The 24,108-nt window shown below is 38.6% G+C and overlaps 1 protein-coding gene across 2 annotated transcripts; it reads left to right on the plus strand.

Moving 5' to 3' along the window:
• Positions 1–1,985: 1,985 nt before the first annotated feature.
• LOC120111829 (enhancer of mRNA-decapping protein 4-like) lies at positions 1,986–23,360 on the plus strand. 2 transcript variants are annotated; one of them, XM_039129736.3, is made up of 12 exons: positions 1,986–2,992; positions 4,951–5,000; positions 5,087–5,243; positions 5,447–5,665; positions 10,184–10,312; positions 10,549–12,168; positions 17,166–17,525; positions 17,606–17,725; positions 21,828–21,998; positions 22,123–22,284; positions 22,461–22,589; positions 22,789–23,360. In XM_039129736.3, exons 1-12 carry the CDS (start codon positions 2,120–2,122, stop codon positions 23,095–23,097), a joined length of 4,299 nt encoding a protein of 1,432 aa, XP_038985664.2. In that variant the 5' UTR covers positions 1,986–2,119; the 3' UTR covers positions 23,098–23,360. The 2 variants fall into 2 exon arrangements, with proteins under 2 accessions (XP_038985664.2, XP_038985665.2); XM_039129737.3 differs by having other exon boundaries at positions 22,464–22,589.
• The last annotated feature ends 748 nt before the right edge of the window (positions 23,361–24,108 follow it).

Here is a 24,108-nt window from a genome sequence, read left to right on the forward strand (position 1 = left end):
TATTATAATCTATTATTTATACCAGATGATAAATAGTAAGATAACTGCATATTTCAGTGGTAGTAGCCCACGTCTAGCCTCCACCTGTGACACCTATGGCAACTGATACCAACTGCTCTCTAATACTAACATTTACTATAATAGCTAGGTCCTAGATTATTTGTTAAGCAATGTTATCGTCCGGTTTGCTCATAATGGTTTATCTTGGCTATTTCTCGGCCTATAGACTGCTTTTCCATGCTAATGTACCTTTAGGTGAGACTGCATAAAAGTTGCCTTGTTTGTCTCGAGACTTGGAACCCCTTTTTGGATCATGAAGCTACCATATGTATAGTGATTGTGAATGCCAAGATGTGGTGCAAATGGAACGTTAAGAAAAAAATGAATTATTTCTTCCTCTTCTTCTTTTATAGAGAGTGTGCATGCGTGTTTAAGGAAGAAAAAACGACTTTTTTCTAGTCAAATGAGTTTGGCAAAAATGATAAGCTTAGGCAAGTATCAGGAAAAGTGGTACCAAATTAACAAACCAATTGATGACACCCTGGTCACAATGCAACTTTTGGTTGGTTTGATTATAACACCACAGGGTATAAGATCTTAATATATTTGGATCATATGCTCCATTCAAGCAGTTACTTTGAGATCACTGAAAAAATGAAACTTGGGAATCTCATATTCTTAGGATGCATGTTCCAAATATTACAGTTATCTTAGGACTTTGATAATCAGCTTGAATCTTTATTTGTGGAGTGACATCATCAAACTTCATATAGTATTTTCACTGTGACTGGGGTAGTAAGTAGCACACTGGACTTCTCCTTTGTTTCATCTGCAACAATTACACATGAGGTGATTTTTTACACTTTATAGTCAAATATAACAATTGGCTTTGTATTAAGCCATACGACCGAATGCTAGATGCATGCAAAAGATAATGATCAACTACATGGGCAGAGTAGCATGAAGTCTAGAGCATAAAGATAAGAGGAGACCTGCAAGGCTTTCTTCATGCACACCAACCTGCCTACAAGCTGGAATTTAGGCTAAAACTTGGATAGGCTCTCAAAAGATGTGTGTTAGATGGCCGAAGGCTCATTTTTTGTAGAATATTTTTATAAAAATATCCATATAAATTTTTATTTATTTTAAATTTTAAACACTAGAAAAGAAATACATTCCTCAAAGAAGAATAAACAAATGGATTTTTTTTTGGAGATGAACAAATGGATTTTTTTTTTTTTCAGAATAAACAAATGGAAGGACCATATGAAAGTATATCTCCCCTACGAGAAGCCTGTTTAGTGGTGTCGTCCACTGTTTTTTTTGCTTCCCCAAAAAACCACTAATTTGCTGGGTGTTTGGACTCTAAAAACATGGTTATCGCAGACTGTATTAAATAATTGTATGAAACTTCAATTACCCACGGTGTGAACTCTGAGATGAGGTCATCCTTGCCTCTCATCTAGACCAATTCTTTCAAGTCTCTTTCATCCCAAATCCAAAAGCATTAACATTGATTAACTAATTCACATCATTCCATACAAATAAAGGATGTATCTATTCAAAATTCAACACATAAACAAAAAACAACATACTGTAAAGTGTAAACCCTTTAAATAAACCAAGAAATTGGTCATCAAAACACCTAAACTCACTTGAACGCCACAAACTAATCCAAGTTGCAGAAAAGAATAATATAAAATGAATCCCAGAACCTTACTTGACAGAACACCAGATCTCATTCCAAAGTTCCTCAGAATCAATTTAAGAAACAGAACTCGACGCAAAAAGACAGACCCTCTCTCTCTCTCTCTCTCTCACTCCGCGGCTAAAATCTAAATGCATTGGAACAACTATTAATTATTTTACGTTTACCCCCTCAGTCCTCACCGGCAAATAATAAATATTTTTATGCCAAAATCCGAAATTATTATTTTCCCTTCGTACTCTCGTCTTCTCCACTTCGCTGTTCTCATTCTCCTCAGTCTCCCCCCCACCCCTCCCAGATCTCTTAATCTACGCGCCCCCCCGGTCCGGTGCACGATAGCCTGAGCCACCGCTAAACCCTACTCTCCGCTGCCCGCCTCCGCCGCGATCGGAGCCATCGTCGCCACCGCCGATGGCCTCCCCTGCCGGAAACCCCAACCCCTCTGGCCCCTTCGAGCTCCACAAGCTCTTCAAGCCCCCCAACCCCAGTCCTAACGCTAACCCTAGCTCCCCTTCTCCCATCCCCCCGCCCTCCTCCTACGGCGCGGCCCCGCCGTCGGCGTACCCCTCGCCGCCCACCGGCGCTGCCCCGCCGTCGGCGTACCCCTCGCCGCCCACCGGCGCCTCCACGCCGTCGGCGTACCCCTCGCCGCCCCCCGGCGCCTTCTCCTACCCCCCCACCACCCCGCCGTTCCATCACCATCCCTTCCTCCATTACCCCCACGAGCCTCTCCACCGCCCCATTGTCTCCTACCCCGCTGCCCCTCCCCACTTCCCCAGCCCTAACTCAAGCCCTAATCCTAGCCCTAACCCTAGCCCCGGCGCGAACCCCGGCGCCCGCCTGATGGCGCTTCTGGGCAACGCCGCCCCCTCCCACCTCGAATCCGCGGCCTCGATGCCTCCTGCATCCTCCATGCCGTCGGAATTCTCCCCCCCGGTGAACCCGCCGATCCTCCATGCCGTCCCTTCCGCGCCGCCGGCGACCCTGGCCGTGGTGGGCCAGCCGGCACCGGCGAGGCTGCCGAGCAGCAAGATGCCGAGAGGAAGGCACCTGGGGGGCGGGGACCGGGCGGTGTACGATGTCGACTCGCGGCTGCCGGGGGAGTCCCAGCCGCCCCAGCTCGAGGTCACTCCGATCACCAAGTACACGTCGGATCCTGGGCTTGTTTTGGGTCGCCAGATCGCCGTCAACCGAACGTACATCTGCTATGGGCTCAAGCTTGGCGCGATCCGCGTGCTCAACATCAACACAGCGCTAAGATCGCTTCTCCGGGGGCACACTCAGGTTTGATCTCAGAGAAATTTCTGAACTTCTGCTATCTTCCTTCTCGGTGGATGATTCATGGGTTGATTTGATCTCCAAGTGTGTACGGTCCCTGTTATTACCGGATTTAGATGGTAGTGTAATCGATATGATTTGGGTATTTGAAAGTAAGGCCAAACTAAAATTTTGGCAGGGAGGGTGAAATATGGTACCGAGGCAGTTTTAACTGGCTTTCGAGGTTTGTTGTTTTGTAGCTGTTCAGATATTGTGAAAAGTCTATTCACTCTTTAATTTGGTTTGGTCATGGTGCTTGTTGATTTGTGAGTGCTTATATGTTGTTGTGCTTGATACCATCCTTGTTTTTGTGAGAAAGAAATAACTGTAAGTTTTTGTGAGAAAGCAATAATCATATCTATGACTGCTGAAGAGAACAAAATTTGGAGCTGCTTACCATGTTTTACTTGAAGTCTGTTCAGGTCATCTGTCTTGTATATAAAGTGAGTCAAGTTGGAAGTTGTCATAATTGTGTAATTAATGCAAAATACTAGTTGAATAACTGAAAGACGATATCTTAACTGTAATGATTGAAACTCGGAGAGGAAAGAATTTCTAATAGATCTATGTGGATTTGCTGGAGCTGTTCATGTATTTGGAAGCATGTCCTGCTTGGTGTAATCTAGGGTGTTCTATTGCATTATATGGCAATAGGGATCATATAAGTTGGGTAGTTGAGAGAATGATCATACGATATTGTGATTTTGCTGTGAATGATTTGAAGCTGGGAGAACGTTGGTCGAGCTTTGCAATTTCCACCTCTCGAGTATGCTATGTGAACAGCCTGGGCATTTGCAGATGTAGAAATGCTTGGCAAATGAAAAATAATAAAATTGAGCCCAAATAGTTGGGATAGGGCCTAATGGCTATGTTTACGCTTGTTGATATCGCTATGATTTAGCTATTCATAGTTATTATGATCATTATCCTGCTGATACGCATCGACTGATATGGGAAAGTTAGTATCCTGCTGATATGTGTTGGCTGATATACTTTGAACTATTTGGGCAGCTTCTAAAGCACTCTATATGGTGGGTGGGTGATTCTTGTTATCAAGGAAAAAACAGACACACACACACACACAGAGAAAGAGACCATGATAGGCATGGAGAGTATTTTTGGAGATGACAGAACCATAGCAGGGTGTTGAGTTTTTTTTTTTTTTTGTGGAGAATGATAGACATACAAACCTATTCCTTTGTCAACTGTGTTTAGTTCATGCAATAGTTATAATCATGTGTGTGCATGTGTGTGTTTTTTCTTTTTTATTTGATGAATTTGTATCACCAGACAATTGGAAGAAGAGCTGCACTGTTTCTTAGGTGTGGGAATCAGATTTTCTTGTCTGATAATGTATATTTTTGGCACCCAACTTTTGAGTGTATGGCAGCTTGAATTCCATATGGTGATATGTGTAAAATTTTTCATATTTATGCATCCTAGGATTTTTCCCAATAATGATCCATAGCAGTTTTCATAATTATACTTAGTCTTTATTTTCCTGCTTAATTTGCATCAAAAGAGCAATACAATCTCCATGTGTAACACCGCCTTTGTGTGTAAACTTTTTTTTTTACTCATCAGCTGCTATTAACTCTTATATATTATTATAATATTGTTTGCATGGATGGATATTCCAAGTCTGCTGACATGTGTTAACTTATTCTTAAGTGATTGCTTATTTTGCAACTTCCTTTTTTCCCCTCTTAATGGAAGAAGTTAATGCTGCCTATACTACCTCATTTATGTGGAGTGAAAACTGAATTCATGCATAAGATGTTGTCAAGTCATTAGGTATTACTTATGGCATTTTATATGCTTTCTTCCCTCTTACACTCTAGTTAGAGGGACAATCTGCAGAGCTGCTTATGTGAAGGTCTTTATGATTGGCATTTTTGAACTCACTGGATTTGCATTTTCTCCAGAGGGTTACGGACATGGCTTTCTTTGCTGAAGATGTCCACTTTCTTGCCAGGTATTCTTCCACTTGTGTTCTATCAGTTTCTTCCGTTATCTTTCATCCACAATTTATTGGCAGTTCGCTTATTCTATGTTTTGCAGTGCGAGTGTAGATGGGAGGGTTTTTGTATGGAAGATTGATGAAGGACCTGATGAGGACAATAAGCCACAAATAACAGGAAAAATCATAATTGCCATTCAGATTGTAGGAGATGGAGAATCATATCATCCACGAATTTGTTGGCACTCTCACAAACAAGTAAAACCATCATTTATAGTAGCGCCATCTCATGGATACTTTTTTAAACAGCTTTATTTGGATAAATGTACTCAATCACTATATTTTTCATGGTCTATCTAGCTTGGAAAGATGCATCTGCTATGTATTATTCTGCGTAGATGATATTTCTGCAGTGTTATATGTGAATCTCATACTTCTGGTCTTCAATAACTGTTCTGCAGGAAATTTTATTTGTCGGAAATGGAAATCGTGTGCTAAAAATTGACATAACAAAAGTGGGAAGAGGAAAAGAATTTTCTGCGGAGGAACCTCTTAGATGCCCAATTGAGAAGCTGATTGATGGAGTGCATTTTGTGGGCAGACATGATGGGGAAGTGACAGATTTGTCAATATCTCAATGGATGACAACTCGTTTAGCTTCAGCATCAAAAGATGGCACGGTTTGTACTTATGCCTGAAAATCTTCTTGATAATTGTAAGGTTGATTTTCTAACATAAGGGGAATAGAAAGAATCATGATTGTGATATATAGAAGAACTTGCTGCTGTTACTTTCCTCTGGTTTTTTGTAAAGCTTGGCAGTGCATAATTACCTGGAAAAAATGCATGTTCCTTGATGTGGATTCTCAAAATTTTTGCCAACTTTAGATGATCTACTTTACTCTTCAAATGGTTATGCCAACGTATGCTGTACCGGCCTAAATCGGGCGGTACGGAGCATATCATATCGTACCGGTTAGATATCGGTAGCTGCTACAGGTGGCGTACTGACACTTGGTTCGTCAAAAAAATATCCGGTATGGGTAGCGTACTGACACTCGGTTCGTCAAAAAAATTTCATACTGTATCGTATTGATACTGTGCTAGTGTGGCACTGGTACGGGGTCCGGTACTGAGATGGCGAACCTTGGGTCATGCCATTGTTTTTTTGGCTGGCATGAAAAGTTGCTTTTTTCATCCATTTTTTTTATATGTTTATCTTACATGCGCCAAAGCTATCCATAGCTATATTATTATGGCTACGTATTTGGTTGCCTGCTATATTCTGTCTAGCTAAGATTTTCAGCCTTTTCATGTTGGTGCTTAAACAACATTTTGAAACCACATGGTGTTTTGGTACGATCATGCTGAGTATCTATTAGTATTAGCTATTATACTAATATTTGAGCAATGCAAATTCCGATGGATAATGCAATTGTATGATTTTGCAAACTTCATCTGAAATTCTTTTCATATTGATGTTAAACTTTAGATGCTTTGGATATCACATATGAACAATTCAATAATTGTTTGATGTAGCTCAGATTCTGTTGGTTTATGTGGATGTATGATTTCACAAACTTTTATCTGAGATTTTTGCACATTGCTGTTAAAATTTAGATGGCTTGGACATTACATCTCAGTAAATTACTGCTATGCTCCTTACAATGTTTATATGACCAGAATTGTCATGTCTCATGTATTGTAGAATTATCTGCTTTCGAACAGTTGTATCCCCACAATTGTCAGTCTGTCCTGTTACTCTACTGTTAATTGGATGCGAAGGTATAAATATAATAGAGAACAACTGATCTTGTTATATGACTTTTTCCTTATCATGTGCTGGCACATTATTGTTGTTGCCCTACTTAATGTAAGGATTGGAGTATCACATGCTGGTGGTGTGCCAATCTAGCACCGGCATGTATGCATGGTGTCTGTGCTATGCCATGTGAAACCATTCTAGTGCTTGACATACTTTGGCATTTTAGCATGTCAAGTACTGGCAGGCAACCGGCACAATTCTGCTGTCGTATGCTGGCAAGTTGTTGTTAGAGTATATATCTCATCATGCACTGCTGACCTGGCTCTTAAATCCATGTTTTGGTGCATGATTTTTTTCTTTGGCTTTTAATGGCAAGATGAATGAGATGCATATTGATTGCAAATGCTTGAAGTTTCATTTATGCAAATATTTGCATGTGCTTATGATGATACAATTGCGGTTTTCTTCATTTAATAGAACGGTAGCAAGACAGGCAAATATTGATCCATTGTTCCTTTACTTGGGATCAATTCCTTTCGTCCGTATCTTTTTAAACTTGTAAAAGTTAACCTAGTTTTTGATGTTCAACTAGATTTGCCATTGTTTATGTTGTTTACAGATGATATCTTTTTAGCTGGTAATAGGAGGCTATAGTGGATGCTAATGGAATTTATGGAGGGAAATTGTGGATCATGAGAGTTTTAAATCAATAGAACTCAAACAAAGATTATTGAATTCAACATCAGTGAAAATATAAATGAAAATGAGGCCTTGGTTGAAATTGATGGCTAAGAGATACTACAGTGTGATCTTATTTTTTACAAGGAATCCACTATGTAGATGAATGTGGAGATAGATGATGAAGATATATCTTATAGATGAAAGGCCAGTCGAATAGAGGTGCTGGATGTATAGTGTATAATTATACCCTCTAAGACTTGGATCAGAAGGACAACTAAGCTTGCAATATTTTATGTTTTACATATTGGGCATGGGCTAAACACATGAGATGGATATTCTAGAAAAATGAATGATGGGATGTGTCAAATATCTTGTGAAGTCAGGAAGAAAGGGTGAGGAGTACAAAGGAAGTATTTTCCACTGCTTGAAGATAAATCAATGGAGAAATGATTGAGATGGTTTGGTGTTCGGTACAATGTTTTGAGGAATTGTTGTGGTGGGAGGAACTCATATATGTTGAAGGGGTCTAGAAATGAGGAGGAGACCAACTTGGTAACACGAATAAACTTCTCAGAGAGGATGTTGGTTAGTTTGCAATGATGATGCGGTAGTGTGAATGATTGGCAAAGAAGATTCGTATATCTTAACAAAAAAAAAATAACATTGGGGTAGAGTATGATGGTTATGACACATCTTATTTTCTTATGTCCAACTTGTCGCACAAACCTTTTATTAGCCTGCAAATGCCCTACTATATCAAGGTTGTTGGAAGAATTCTACGGACCTGGTTACTCTAGTTAAGTCAGTATATCCTCTACACACACACACACACACACACACACATATATATATATATATATATGTATTTATATATGTATATGAATACATGTATGTATATATATGTGCATATGTGTATATATAACAATATATATATATATATATATGTATATGTATATGTATGAATGTATATGTATATGTATCTATGGATGTATGTATGTATCTATGTATGTATGTATGATTGCATAGTATGCCTTAGCAGCTCAAACTTAATAGTGTTGCAGATTACCTATGTTACTATTGTTGCTACATGTTATTGTTGCTCAACCATTATGTAGCTGTCCCTTGTACTAATCAGCATTTGCTGTTGGTTCCCATCACAAGCCTAAAGTCATGTTTTGAAATTTGGCTAGTTTTGAGTTGAGTTACCAAATTCCACTTTTGGCGTCGGTCAACTGACCAATTACATATTCATGTTTCACATGAGAACTGTCCTTCAGTTAATATTCTGTATTCATCCGAAAGAATTTAATTATATGCCTTGTTAGTATCCCCTTTATTTCTATTAAGTCAAAATAGGAAAGAGAAGAATGAAACATGTTCTAGTAAAGCTTGAAAAATTCGAAAGAGTCTAGTCCGATATCAGGTACCAAGTGAAGGAGAGGAAACAAAAGAGAAACAGAGGAAGGAACAGAAGGATTTAAGACGAAGGGTTAGGTAGCACTGGAAATTCCGACATGACTACGAGGTTCCAGCATGTAAATGGTTTCACTCCTAGGTCTATATTAACCGCATCTTTTGTTATATCAATTATCAAATACACCATTTTGTCTCATGCATGCTATAAACAATGTGCTCCATGTCTGATTTGCAAATTGTAATATTTAAGTCAATTTTCTTTTCTGGATTTCCCTTTTTTCCTTTTAAAATGCCAAGATTTTTCTTTTAAGTTGTACACGAGCAGTGGTGCAAGTGTTTTGAATGGTCTTCGTTATCAGTTAGGTCATTAGAATTTTAAGAGTAGTACTCTGCAAGTGTAGCTTTTAGGTGGAAGTAGATTTTATTTAATTTTACCTGATGATTGATAACTTTATGTGGCCTTTATTAAGAAATTATACTACCAAACTTTTTTGATGCACCTTTAAATTGTTTATAGTTTAATCATGATATGAACATATCAAAAATGTAGGTCCTTCAACCCCTGGAAGGCCACTGGATTTTGACACAGGGTCAGCAGTACGCATAATAGAAAAGCACAAGTAGGGGGAAACAAGGCTTTAGGATCCCTTGGGATTTATCCGATAAGAATTCTTGTGTGAACTGCTGGAAAATTTGTTGGGATGTAGATGAAGACATTGGACTAAGAAGCAACAGAGATACGACTAAATACACAGCTGGTTCCGGATTTTCATTCTTGTACATTGGGACAGTTATGCTATGGCTGCAAAGCAACCTTTTGGTCATGTACTGATTATAATTGATGACTTTGTTAGGTCAATCCTAGTTGGAGGATATCATTGAATTGATATCTGTTGTTCTCGATAGTTTTTATACTGAAACTTGATTTGATTTTGTTGGATGTTTGCTATTATATTTAGGACAATCCAAAGCTCGACTTTTAGATGGTGGTGCCTGATTTACGCTGCCAGGAGTAATGGTAGCTATTTTAGCTTTTTTTTACCCCCACAGGGGTGAGAAGATCCATTGTGTTTCAGGGCTTCATCATCCACACCCTTTCTTTTCTTCGAGGAGTTTCTATGCAGTTCTGTTTTGTATGATATAACATTTTGCCTTATCACAATAGTTGAGATCTCTTCCTATCACCTTTTGAGCATTGACTGCTCAATGTTTTAGTGGGAAAATATGTAGGACATAGCTTTGCTATTTTTTGAGGCATTTATGTTCATCAAGTCTTACTTAAAGATTTTTTTGTTGCTATATATTGGTTTCCTTTTTAATCTCCCCCAATACTTCAGGTTAAGATCTGGGAAGATCGTAAAGCAGTTCCCCTTACAACTTTAAGGCCGCATGATGGTCAAGCTGTTAATTCAGTCATATTCTTGACATCGCCTCAAAGACCTGATCACATTAATCTCATCACAGCGGTATGTGTCCTTTGACTTCATTTAAGATGCCTCCAAAATAAACAAGATATTGTTTGATATTCATGTTTTTGGATTTTCTGTTACTATTTCAGATTTATTAGCTTAAAGAAACTGTAGCAATTTGCTGTAGAATTATCATGTTTTATGCTATTTCTTTTGATGCAATTAGTAGTTCATTGCAGTTGCAGTTTCTTATTACAGCAGACACATCTCTAATTGGTTGTCATTTGTCTCAGGGTCCTCTGAATAGAGAAGTGAAACTATGGGCATCTGCTGGTGATGAAGGTTGGCTGTTGCCGGGTGATTCTGAAGCATGGCAATGCACTCAGACTTTGAACTTGAGAAGTTCTTCAGAACCTCGGCTTGAGGAGGCATTTTTTAACCAAGTTGTGGTTTTGCCTCGAGCAAGCCTTATAATACTTGCAAATGCTAAAAAGAATGCTATATATGCAATTCATGTAGACTATGGTCCATATCCAGCAGCTACATGCATGGACTATATAGCAGACTTTACTGTTGCAATGCCTATTTTGAGTCTTACTGGAACGAATGACTGCCTTCCTGATGGGGAACAGGTGGTTCAAGTTTACTGTGTCCAGACACAGGCTATTCAGCAGTATGCATTGGATTTATCGCAATGTTTGCCTCCGCCGAGTGATAATGTTGCATTGGGGAGGGATCCTTGTGTCTCACGTGTTTTTGACACACCTAGTTTGGAGGGAGTAGCAGTTTCAGAACCATCCCGTGGACCTATAGTTAGTGATCTTCCTGTAGGAAGTGCTTCACCCAAATGCCCAACTGATAGCAGCATTGAGGATCCATCTGTAACTTCATATCCTGTAACCTCAGTAGCTTCAGAGGGTAACAGTATTCATGAACTGTCTTCATCGAATGTTGATGTGAAGCCCAGTGCTCCTCCACTTCCAAGTTCAGATGCTGATGCTGCAAATGTTGTATCTTCTCCTGTTCCCTTGAATTTAGACCTTGCAGGAAGACTACCTGCCTTGAAAAGCCCTCCAAAAGGTTTTGAGCAGGTACCAACACTCGGTGACCGTGATGTTGACCCATCAAATGTTGATTTTTCAGTTGATAGGAAAGTGGACACTGTTATCACAAGTACACCTGATGTTCCTTCCATGAATGAGAACTTAGGAAAGGATGATTCTAAAGCTGGTCAAAATGATATTTCTATGGTGCCAAATCCTCGTTTTATGTTTAAGCTGGGTGGCAACACAACACACCTAGTAACTCCATCTGAAATCTTATCAGGTGCTATATCTTCATCTGACAGCAGCAATGTCAATCAAGGTCCAAAAGATGAGGAAGTAAGGGTTCCAGATGCGCTTGCTAATAATAAATTGGAGAATGTAGAGGGGGAAGTTAAAGTTACGGGCGAGAGTAGATCAAGCCAGAACGAGGAATTTGACTCTCAGAAAGAGGCTCAAGTTGCTCCTGCAGAGAGCAAGGAGAAATCCTTCCAAATTTCAGAACCAAACATTGAGATGGCCAGTGAATGTTCGGCAGTAACTGAAACTTGCAATGTGGATGAATCTCAACCTGTTGAAGACATAGCTGTTGCCGAGTCATTGGAACAGCGTCCAAGTACTGGCGAGGAAGAAATGCAAAACAGCACAAAAGATATGCCTGAAAAGGTGGCAGAATCTGTTGGAGCTGCAGCACCTGCTGCCAAAGGGAAGAAATCAAAGGGAAAGCAGTCTCAAGCTTCTGGATTATCATCTCCTTCCTTGAGTCCTTTTAACTCCACTGATTCTTTATATGAACCAGGGAGCAGTACAGGCACTCCTGCTGATGCTGTGTTTCCTCAAGTTCTGGCAATGCAGGATATGCTGAACCAGGTGATTTTGACCAGCTATTTGAAGTTGTAGAATACATGATTATTTCTGAAATTTCTTAGCACTTGGTTATGAATACTGAACAACTCTATTTACATTGTGCATTATGAAAAGTATTGTTTGGTCAACTACCAAAAAGAAATGCATAGTTTGGTTAAGAAAATCATCATTCCTATGGAATATATAGTGGACTCATGAAGTTCTTTTCTTTTTTTTCCTTGAAGTGTATTACTTCTGCTATCAGGTTTGTTAACATCTGTCATTTAATAAATCAATCACTTATTGGCATGTCTAGATCATTGTTTGTGCCTTGCAATACTTTGTTTTGAAAAATTGGATATGGTTTTGTCAAACCTCAGTTGATTAATTGCCAGTCATCATGCTCACTGTTCAAATTTTGTTTCAAGCATTTTCAGAAAATGTTATGTTTTTTAGCCTTTTGAAATTCAATGTAGATTTTGTGCTAGCCATTTTTGAACAGAGACAATGGTTCTGCATTGTCTGTTGAGAATTGCAGTATTTAAGCATTTTATACAATGTGCTAAGGGGGGAAGTATGTATTCATAAGATGTTTTTTGCTAGATTTTCTCCATTTTTAAAATTCTGATATGAATTATGTGGCACTTTCATAATTGATACTCACTCTATCATTCATTTGTTTGCTATTTGTGCCTTTTGTGATACTAGCAACATGCGTGTGCAAATGCTCGTTTAGTTAGTAATTAATAGAACAAGAATTTATTGGAATGATTTTATCGCATCGACTAAAAATAAATATCTATAACATGGGCTAGGAAAATTTGATATAAAAGTCATATGAATGGTTTTGCAGATTGTATGATCTCAATTAACTTGGAGAACCATCAACTTCCAGCTAGAAGAGACAAATTTGATTGCGAATTGGAGAGGGCTATCTCATCTTAGATTTAAGGTTTCTTAGAGCTTATGGGTTTTGGAATAGCCATGATGTTTGATTTTAAATCCAAGAGTCTGATATGCTTGTTGGATTAATTATTTAGGCCTACATGGTCCAGTGTATATATGATTTGGATGAACTCATTTCAAATTGACGTAGCCGAAAATGTTCTCAAATCCAATTCAATTAATTGATTAAATCCTCAATTAGTTATATGATTATGGTTGATCTAAGTGACATGGTCTTGGTGATATAGTTGGGATATGAATGAGATAGGTAGGCATGGAGTGATTAAGATGGGGTTTAGTTTTGCCAATTGGTTGAGCTAAATCTAAGACCGGCACATGCTAAAATCATCCAATGGTCAAACCTTTGTATGATAACTAGAATAACCTTCCTCCTTGTGACCGACAATTGCTTTGCCTTCAAAACAAATTTATTTTATTTTTCCATGTAAATTTTGCTAAGAACTGATGGGACTATCTTAGACGATCTTTTAGTTCCCAAAATTGGGAGTGTATGATATGTTGCATGATAGTTAGCTCAATTTTTTGTAATAAGACAATCGCGACCAACGATTAATAACACAATCACCATGAGCCTCCCAGAACCAGGTGGAGATTTCAAGAATAACAGTTGGGATTCATCATATGCACTAGAGAAAAATATCTGGGTGGAAGATTGAGGAAATCTAGATGCACTTCACTATTGCCCATTTTCGTGACTCACATACCTATTCTAATACTAAACTAAAAACTTCCAAGTCATCCAGTCATCTCTCTCCACGTCTTCATATGCTAAAATAGGTTTTTTTTTTTTTGAAAGCAACCTGGTTTGCTGACAATTTCCACTAGTCTTTGAATAAGATGGTTGAACTGGAAATAAACTCACCCAACTCTTTTCGCATATTAAATAAATATTTTTAAGATATTTTACTTGCACCTTTTTTTTGTTTTTTGTTTTGGGGGGGGGGGGGGGGTTGCAAGACACATGCACCTCGTGTAACTAAGGGGTGTCATGCACACCAAGGATGTCATGAGAATGGATACATGTAGCATATGTTGGGATATGTTGCAACAGATGTACTTGTTGGTGTCTGAGAGAACAGCTGGCTCTACCATTCATGCGAGATCTGAGGATGAGAAGGATAAGGGTCCTCACAGAGTTGCACGCTGGCAAGAGCATATATAGCTTGTTGGATCAGGGAAACAAGATGATATATATATATATATGTGCATATATATGTGTGTGGGTGTGTGTGGGTGTGTGTGTGTGTAAGTATATATATGTATTTATATTATATAAGAATTTTGATTTTATTAGTAAAGTTAGGTCCCTGTAGCAATTTTCAGAAGAGCGATGTATGAAAGGAAGAGTCGTGAGATCTTAAAGTTGAGTTAGGATTTGAGGTATCACAGGAAGTTTAGTGTTTGGACTTGGGATGGCTCTAAATTGGAGTTTGATTTAGTCAAACTATTAGTCTCTTGTCAAGAAGAGCCTTCTCTGTATGATCAACCAAGATTCAATCCGTGGCCCAGTGTGATGGACCCATTGCCACCATCACAAGAATCATGAAATGTCTGCAAACTTGCAGCCAAACTCTAGAAATATTGGACTTGTGGTATTAGTTGTTTTTCTACAAAATTAGGGTTCTTTGGTTAGATTCAAGGATCACTGCTGGACATAAATAATTGGCATTTTTATATATAGTATATATGTATAGTTAAGTAACTAAACAAATTGAGGGTAGTCCTTGGTGCATTAATAAGGTTGCTCTATTATGATCTGGGTCACAGATTTGAAACACGAAAATAGTCTCTTTGTATGTGGGGGTAAGGCTGTGTACACTAACTCTCCCCCAACCCTCGGTAGGAGCCTTGTGCATTAGGACGTCCTTTAAATAACTAAACGAATTTAAAAAATAAGGGAATACAAAAGATAAAAGAAGTTCAATCCTAGTTGCCTAGGTATCTATACTATAATTTTTCAAATTTTGGAATTATTTATTCTGATTCCGTTGTCATTTTTTCTACCAAAAATGTCCTTATGCTTATACTAGAATACATAACAGGCTATTATTTTTAAAAAAGTACCGACTATTTAAAAAAGAACATGGAAATTCTGGCTCTTGAAGACGGAAATAGAAATAATTAGATTATATCCCCTATGTTTATGGAGGCAAGTTTATGGTGTCCTCTATTCCTCGCGGATCCAGACCTAGATTGATTCTAATCCCCTTTCTGAAGAGCGATATTACGAAGGGGAGAAAAAGACACAAGAGAGATCCCATTATTCTCTTTACTGTATAATATGAATTAAAAGTTTATATTTATTTCTTTTTGAATGTGCATTGCATGTGTCTAGTTTCTATTAGTATCATAAATTTTAAGAGATGTTTCCTGCCTATTGTATATTTATCTAGACTATCAAATATAATTGTGTATAAGGTTTGGGACAACCTTCAAGAAGTTCATTAGTCTTTTCATGGAGATCAGAAAACTATTCTGATCTCCATGTTTTCCTTTTCTCGTTTCCCAATAAATTTCGTTCTTTGTGCTGGCATCTGCTATTTAGTCACTCTGGGGATACTTGTGTTTGGCATGAAGTATCCTTACATACAACAAGCATTGGTCATATAAACTTCTTAGTAGGTATGTATTCATAACCATGTCATTATCATTTCTTAGCACCATTTTCTTACCTGAATTGTCTGAGAAGATTCCATCAAAGATTCAGGTTTGTCGTTTGCACTGATGGTTGTAGTGATGTAATGTTCTCAATGTATAGGAGATTTCCCATTTCAAAAGTTTGCTCAAAATACAATTCGTGCTAAGGAACTTTGTTTCCTTAGCTAAGAAATTTGTCATCTGTTCCTTAATAGTGGGTTTGCTTCATTTTGTTTCAAAAATTAGCTTTTACTCTCCTAGCAACCATGTCAAAATCTTTCTTTCCAATAATTCTAAGGGTAGAATTTTTCATTACACAGTTCACTTCCAAGGTTGTAGGTATAGATTTGATGCATACTTACTGTAAGTAGGATATGTATCACATTATCCTTGTCAGGTAGTGATTTCTGAGGTAGCGATTTGTTGGTTTTCATTCCTTCAAACATCATATATATTGTATATATGAGAGATTTCTGTGGATCACATTTTTTATTCCAATCGCTTGTTGAGATCTTCGTAGCCATTACTAATTAACAGTAGAACCTCTTTCCTTGATGTGCTTTAATCAATACAAAAATCAGCCTGATGTCTTATCAATGACAATCACCTGTGAGTTTGAACATCTTGTTATTAGAAAATTTTGAGAGGAGTAAGGCTTAGATATGTACATCTTTTGTGGGTGGGGGTGAGGGGAGGGTGCAAAGCTATTCTGTCTAGCGAGAGTGATCAGAGAATATTTTCTCCAATTGGCAATTCTACAGAGAATGTCCCAAAATATGTCTATTAGTGGTTGAGTGCATGGAAGAACTGGTCATAGGAAAATAGTAGGAAGCAAGAACATGAAAGGGGGTAAGCTAGTCTTTCTTCGTAATCTCTTGTGGGCAGTTCAATAGTTGATTTGAGCCTGTATGACATATTATTTTTTTATACCCCTTCTCATCTATTGATTATATGAAATCAACATAACTGGACTGCCTATAGTTGGCCATGGCCGTGCTAGGGGATTCATAATAAGAGATGATTGTAGTATGACTCTTTTAAATCACATTTGTACCATGTTAAAAAATGTATATAGCATACACTGCAACCTTTTGAAAGTGGATCTTGGCTGCTAGATCAGAAAAGGCTGGCAGTGTTATCAATTAAATTTTTAGATAATTTTAACAGGAAAACCTTGGGTGTATTCTTGAATGTATTATTTCAAGTCATGGTCGAGATTGCAAGAAATGGAGTGGATTCTGCTAGGATTTTAGAAAGCTTGGCTTTGGTGGTTTTGGCTATTCAAAGATACATTGACCATTTAGTTATGTCTGAACAGTATTTGATGGTGGTTTGTTGTTGCTATAAATAAATAACTAGCATACTTCTGTTAGTCCATTCATTCTGTCATCTGACTTCAGAAATGGCCAATATTGCAGCTTATGACCACGCAAAAGGAAATGCAAAAGCAGATGAGTGTGATAATGGCTGTTCCTGTCACCAAAGAAGGCAAAAGAGTGGAGATGGCCTTGGGACGGAGCATAGAGAAAGCTGTCAAGGCCAATTCTGATGCTTTGTGGGCCCGTTTCCAGGAGGAAAATGCCAAACATGAGAAGCTAGAGAGAGAACGAACACAGCAGATAACAAGTTTGATCACAAACTGTATGAACAAGGATTGGCCTGCCATGTTGGAAAGGGCATTAAAGAGAGAAATCCCTGCAGTCGGGCAAGTCATAGTTCGTGCAAGTACACCAATTATTGAAAAAACAATTTCTTCAGCAATAACTGACTCATTTCAGGTTTGATTCAATTACTAGCTCACTGTTTTGGCTGGAATTCAATCCGCCCATTGGTGTCTTATTGATCCCCTTGTTTTCAGAGAGGGGTTGCAGACAAAGCAGTCAATCAGTTGGAGAAGTCTGTCAATTCAAAACTTGAAGCTACAGTGGCTAGGCAAATCCAAGCACAATTCCAAACTTCTGGGAAGCAAGCTCTTCAGGTATGCAAGCTTGGTGAGAGAGAAGTCTTTTGTAGCTATCTAGTTTGTAGCTTGCCATGATCACCTGTTTATAGATCCAACCATAGGTTTATCCCTATTGTATAAAAAACTTTTATCTGTTAGTTTCTTTGATGGAGGGACATCACAATATGATAACTAGCCGAATGAAGTGGAGAGGTGCTTCTGGGTTTTTTTGGGACCAACACATCTGAGTGTCACTAAGCGAAAATTTATAGAACAGCAGAGGCTAGAAATACTAGACAGTAAAGAATGTCCTTGGAAAAACCAAGATGAGACAGAAATGAGCTAGTTAGATGACTCTGGTAAAACTAGAAAAGATAAAGCGAAAGATTGGTAAAATAGGAGTTACAATGGTTGAGGACAAAGCAGCAGAGCAGCTCTGAAGATTGTATGGGCATATAGTATGAAAATATAATTTGTTACTGTGGAGAAGAGATACTTAAATTATTGATGAAAATTATCGACATAATTGAGGAAGAGTACAGAATGACCAATACATGCCGTGCAACCCAAGTGAAAAATTTATAGAACAGTGCTGAGACTAGAAATAGTAGAGAATAATGAATGTCCAAAGAAAAACCAAGATATGATGGAAATGAGAATAGTTAGATAAGTATGCGTGGTAAAACTAGAAAAGGTAAAGTGAAAGATTGGTAAATTAGAGATGTAGGAGTTGCACTGGTCGAGGACAAAGCAGCATAGTGTATGGGCACATAGAATGAAAATCTAAGAAGTTACTGTTGAGGAGAGATTCTTAAATTATTGATGAAATTATTGATGTAACTAAGGAAGATCACCAAATGACCTAAGGTAGTGCAGGTTGAAGATGTGAGAAAAGATCTGAAAAGGCTTGCAACAACAGTGGTCTTAGCCACCAATTGAAATAATTGGAAAGGGGGTTGATAGAGCTAATCTCCAATGGTTGTCTTGTGACAAGGCTTGATGATCCGGGTCTGCCGAACTGGGCCGAAACGCCTGGTTTAGGCAGTACCGAGCCGACTCGGTGCGAAACCAGGTTGGTTCGGTATTTCAATTCGGTTCCGGTCCTTTAACGGCCAGAAACTTTTTTGAACTGGTCGAAATCGGTCCTTTATCGGCCGGAATCGGCCTGTTCGATGCCGACTCGGTGCGAACCGCCTTTATCGGCCAAAATCGGCTTGTTCGATGCCGACTCGGTGCGAACCGCCTTTATCGGCCAAAACAGGCCGGTTCGCACCGAGTCAACCCAGTTGAAATCGGGTTGACTCAGGCATTATTGCTATTGTGGCATTATTGTCATAGTGGCAGGCACTGTGGCATCAGGTGGCATTGGGAAGGCCTAAGAAGGCCTTTCTAACGGAATTTGAAAGCGGCTCTGCCGCTTCTTCTCTCCAAAAAAATCTACAAACAATACCGATTTAGGCTATCAAAAGAAAGATCCAAGGCTAAATAAGGTGTGCTTCCTCTCTCCTGTCTTTTCTTCTTTTTTTGGAGGGAGCTTGAAAAAACAGCTTCAAAATTGTAAAATAAAAAGAGATCATGCCAAAATTTTTGATTTAGGCTTGATTTTTTTTATATATTATAGATCTATGGATGATGTACATGTCGGCACAAAAATTTTTAATTTTTGGATATATATATAATTTTTAAAAAATAAAAATATATTTTTGGATTAAAAAAGAATAGATTTTTTAAAAATAAATAAAAATAAAAAATGTAAAATCAGAAACGTATTTAGGAGCATGCAAGCTACTCTCTATAAAAATTTGGTATTCATTTATTCAAGTTTTGATGCGATTATGTAGACAGTAGCTTAGGCCTAATTTTAAAAAAAAAGAAATAAGTAGCCTTTGATGCATGTCTGAGGGTCTAGAAAAATATATATAGCATCCATTATTAGGTTCTACGTAGATCTGAGCTGAAATTAAATTTTTAAAATATTAATATTTAATTTTTTAAAATTTTAAAAATAATTAAAAAATATTATTAATACCAAAAAATACAAAATATTAGTAGGATGTATGACATAATTCAGAAATAATTTTTGAGGTAGAAATCATATTTTCTGAATTTACAATATATAAATATTTTTAAAAATAAAAATTATGAAAAATATATAATTAATGCAAAAAATTACGAAAAATTAGTAGTACATATTACATAATTCAGAAGTAATTTCTGAGGTAGAAACCATCCTTTTCTGAATTTAAGATATATAAATATTTTTTAAAATTTAAAATTATTAAAAATATATAAATAAATAAAAAATATGAAAAAATAGGGTTATATATTAGATAAATCAGATGTATTTTTAAGATAAAAAATATTATTGTACGTGATAAACCTGCAAGAATGAAGCCATCAAGAAAAAAGGATCCAAATCGTGATATTCGCTGAAATCATGGGCAGATGCTCTTGGGCTGGCACCATTGGCAGTGTAACTGGTGCAACACAGAGTTCAACAGAGGGGTAACCAAATTGAAGCAGCACTTAGCAACTGGTTATCCCAACGTATCTGTACCATAAATGTCCACAGGAGGTTCGCCAGCTGATAAAAAAGAACTTCATTGATTTCAGAGCAGCGAAGAGAGTTGCCAAGAAGGCGGAGGTGGACCGCCGAGCGGTAGTGCCACCTTTCTGTTACTCCAGAAAGTTAAGAGACGTCCACTCTAGATGACGAAGTACAGATCCAGACTGCCATGTAGGCGAACCTGGATGATCAGTGGCAGCAGGATGAGATGGCCAGGCATAGGGCTCAATTTGGGCCTCGTACGAGTCGGGCATATCCAGAGTTCAGAAGGATCTCAGTCAGGGAGGTTGTCAGCAGAGGCAGTGGCCGAATTGAATTTATACTGGAGGCTTTTGGTAGTAAAAAGAAGTCATCCATGGAGGGAGTGGAAAGGAGACCACTATTTATGAGAGCCGCAGGACGGTATTCGATTCATCAGTCTTAGTGTATGTATGTTACACAGGATATGGACCACAGTGTAGAGCCCGCGTGACACAATTGCATATAGAAAACAAGTTCTTCGAGGTCATTCAGGAGGACACGATGCAGCTGCAAATGATCTCGCAGTGGAGTAGGATCAATAGGCGTATTAGGTTCTGAGTCATATACTGGATCCTAATATCCGCAGTTACAAGCAGCCTATGATCCATACAGATACGTATATGGATATGCTGTATTTGAGGCATCTTTCGATAGCTACTATCGTACGCAGTTCGGAGCATTTTATGAGTCGGATTTTGCTGCCGACATATTCGAATAGGCCCCTCTACAACCGTATTATCAGCCAGAGGACACCTCTTAGAGCCAAAGCTTCAACGAGAGATTCCAAAGTGCTTATAACCTGACGCACATTGTTTATGGGATGAATGTACAAAACTACAACGCCGCTTGATTAGAGGGATGGGTTGATGTGTCTTCTGACTATGCTGATGATCTGAATAGCTATGAGAGCCATCGCCACTCCGATCTGATTTTAGATATCGGTATGTATATTGTACTTTAAATATATGTAAGTGATTGTATTATTTTATAATTTTTATGTCACTACTTGATTTGAGGTTATTTTATCTTGTTTCTTATAGCATGCAACATCTCACTAATCATTTTATGTTTTGTATCATTTTAAAACAATAAAATACATCATTTAGGTTAAACGGGATTATAGAAACATCAAACAAACATAAAAAAATATCAATAAAATACCACAAAAAAAAAATAAAAAAGAGTGATTACCGACTAAATATTCTTAAAAAGTTAAAAAAAATTGGATGTGCTGGTTCGGAACTGGCATGCCCTATACATACCGGTTCCGGTTTGGTACTGAACCATACCGGCCGTTGACCGGTATAGATCTCTAGGTACTGGTTCGGCGGTCATGGTTATGGTTATGTAAGTGCAGTTTTAGTACTGTCAATCTAGAAGGGCATCTGTTTTCTGCCTTGTGATGTTTGAGCAAAAAATGAATTTGACTTTGCTGGTTTTTTTCCCACAGCCGTTAGCTACTGATTTCTTTTTGATTGCCACCGTTTTCTGCTTAGAAATTACAGGGCTAGTTTGGGTCTAAACAATTAATTCACTTGTGTGTACATGCAGGATTCATTAAAATCTTCTCTAGAATCCTCAGTGGCTCCTGCATTTGAGCAGTCTTGCAAAGCAATGTTTGAACAAGTAGATGCTGCATTCAGGAAAGGAATGACTGAACATACTGCTGCAGCACAGCAGCAACTTGAGGCATCACATACTCCACTTGCTCACACTTTGAGGGTAAGTGCTGTCAGTTCCGAATTAGTGATCATGAGGAGGTCGCATCTGGTATTGATATATTGAATTTACCCGTCATACAATTTATATTTTTAGTGATAACTTATTTTGTTTTTTGGTCCTGCAGGATGCAATCAATTCTGCATCAACAATCACTCAAAACCTTACCACTGAATTGATAGATGGCCAGCGGAAGCTTTTAGCTCTCCTTGCAGCAGGAAACACGAATGCATTGAATCCCATTTGTATGCAGCAAAACAATAGCCCAATGCCTGGTCTTCCTGAGATGGTAACACCCATCAATTTCCATTTTTGTTGGTCCTGCTTTTCTTTTACGTTTTTGTATTAGCCTTCTCCCTTTTGATCCTTCAATTGATTTTTGCAATCGTGGTCATTGCTTTCTCTGAATGTTGGCTTATTCAATGAGTATGCTAAGCTTATTCTTAGTGGGCCTTGTTTGTACAGCAGGTGGAGGCACCTCTGGATCCAACAAAGGAACTAACAAGACTAATATCTGAACGGAAATACGAGGAAGCATTCACTATGGCTCTTCAAAGAAGTGACGTTTCCATTGTGTCTTGGTTATGCGCTCAGGTATAGCGTGCAGTCCTGCCTTTACATCAAGGAACATCACAAATATCGACTAATAGATGGATTAATGTTTGAGCCAGCAAATATTGGTGCAAGAAATGCTTTCACCTTCAGCTTTATTCATCTTAATGTTTCTGATTACTTACAAGTCTTAGCTGTCCCATTGTTCTTTTCTTTTTGCTCATAGTAGTGTGGTTTTCAGGTTGATTTGCATGCAATTTGTTCCACCGTTCCGCTTCCTCTGAATCAAGGAGTACTGCTAGCTCTTCTGCAGCAGTTAGCGTGTGATGTCAGCAATGAGACATCCCGCAAAGTGGGATGGATGACAGATGTAGCTGTAGCAATCAATCCAACAGACCCTATGATCACAGTGCATGTACGACCGATATTTGAGCAGGTCTATAACATACTGGCCCACCAAAGGTCACTTCCCACAACCACGGCATCTGAAGCTACCAACGTCCGACTAATTATGCATGTTATAAATTCAGTATTGATGAGCTGTAAATGATCTCTACCCCTTGCCCCTTTTTCATTTGTTATTGTGCAGAATCCTAGGGACTTGGTTTGTGGTTGAATCTTGTATAGAGAATGGGGGGAAGGAAAAGGAACAAAAAAAAGGGAGAAAAAAACAAGAGAGTTTAAGGGATTGTATGCTGTAAATTGTAGTAGTGTGAACCTGTCTTGCATCATTTTGTTGTGGTTATTTCTTCATCTTTGTTTGGAATGTGAACAAATCAATTCTAGAAGTAATTTGGATTGGTCTTCTGTCAACTTTTGTCATTTGGTGGTTGCTAATTGATTGCATTTCTTATATCATCTGCTTTTGTGTTTTTCATATGAGTATTCAAGAGATTGATTATGTGTTTTTCCCTGCATGCTCAACGCCACAGAGGCTTCAGAATTGTGATTACTTTCTGGTGGGTTTTCAATTTTTCGGTCTGATGTCCCAAATCCGTTGGTTGGTCCAACACTTTTAAAGTTGGTTGGTCATCACATTGCATTTTGATTTGTGCTGGACTTGCATATTGTGATGGCCCGGTCAAGGCCTGGGAAGCTTGACCGGCCTAACTCGAGCTTGGGCTAAGCTCCCATCAAGAAGGGAAAAAAAAAAAGGGTCGAAGTAGAAGATTGTGATCCTCCGCGCAAATGGCCATGGTTAGGGAGGCACGGCTGCTGGGAGTTCCTTAGGGGACTGGTACCAATGGTTGGCGGTCGTTGGGGGCCGTTGCAACCGGCGAACGGTTGATCGGATTCGTCGGTAAGTTGAGCTAACCTTCTCCTCCTAAAATCTACTATAAATGCCTTGATTTCCCTCCGTCCGATCAACCACCGAGCTCTCTCCTCCCTCTTCGGTGGCCAGCATGCCAGCTTGGCTGAGCACCGTCATCCAAAACTTTTTGTTCCTCCATCTAAAACTTTGTTTCCTCGTTTTCACGGACTGACTGTTGCCGTTTTTTTCCATCGGAGATTGGCATCGCTGGTTGAAATCCAGTGCCTCCACCCGTGTGTTCCCTCTCAC

The sequence above is a fragment of the Phoenix dactylifera genome, chromosome 11, assembly GCF_051530095.1.
Source record: "Phoenix dactylifera cultivar Ajwa chromosome 11, Ajwa_hap1_PhDact_Kaust_v1.1, whole genome shotgun sequence".
Classification (NCBI taxonomy): Eukaryota; Viridiplantae; Streptophyta; class Magnoliopsida; order Arecales; family Arecaceae; genus Phoenix; species Phoenix dactylifera.

Bases quoted from the DNA above. Each gene is read 5' to 3' on its own strand.
- LOC120111829 (XM_039129736.3), top strand. From the start codon at position 2,120: ATGGCCTCCCCTGCCGGAAACCCCAACCCCTCTGGCCCCTTCGAGCTC. The intron at 5,666-10,183 runs GTTTGTACTTAT...CCAATACTTCAG, and splicing joins CAGCATCAAAAGATGGCACG to GTTAAGATCTGGGAAGATCG. The intron at 17,726-21,827 runs GTATGCAAGCTT...GTGTACATGCAG, and splicing joins CTGGGAAGCAAGCTCTTCAG to GATTCATTAAAATCTTCTCT.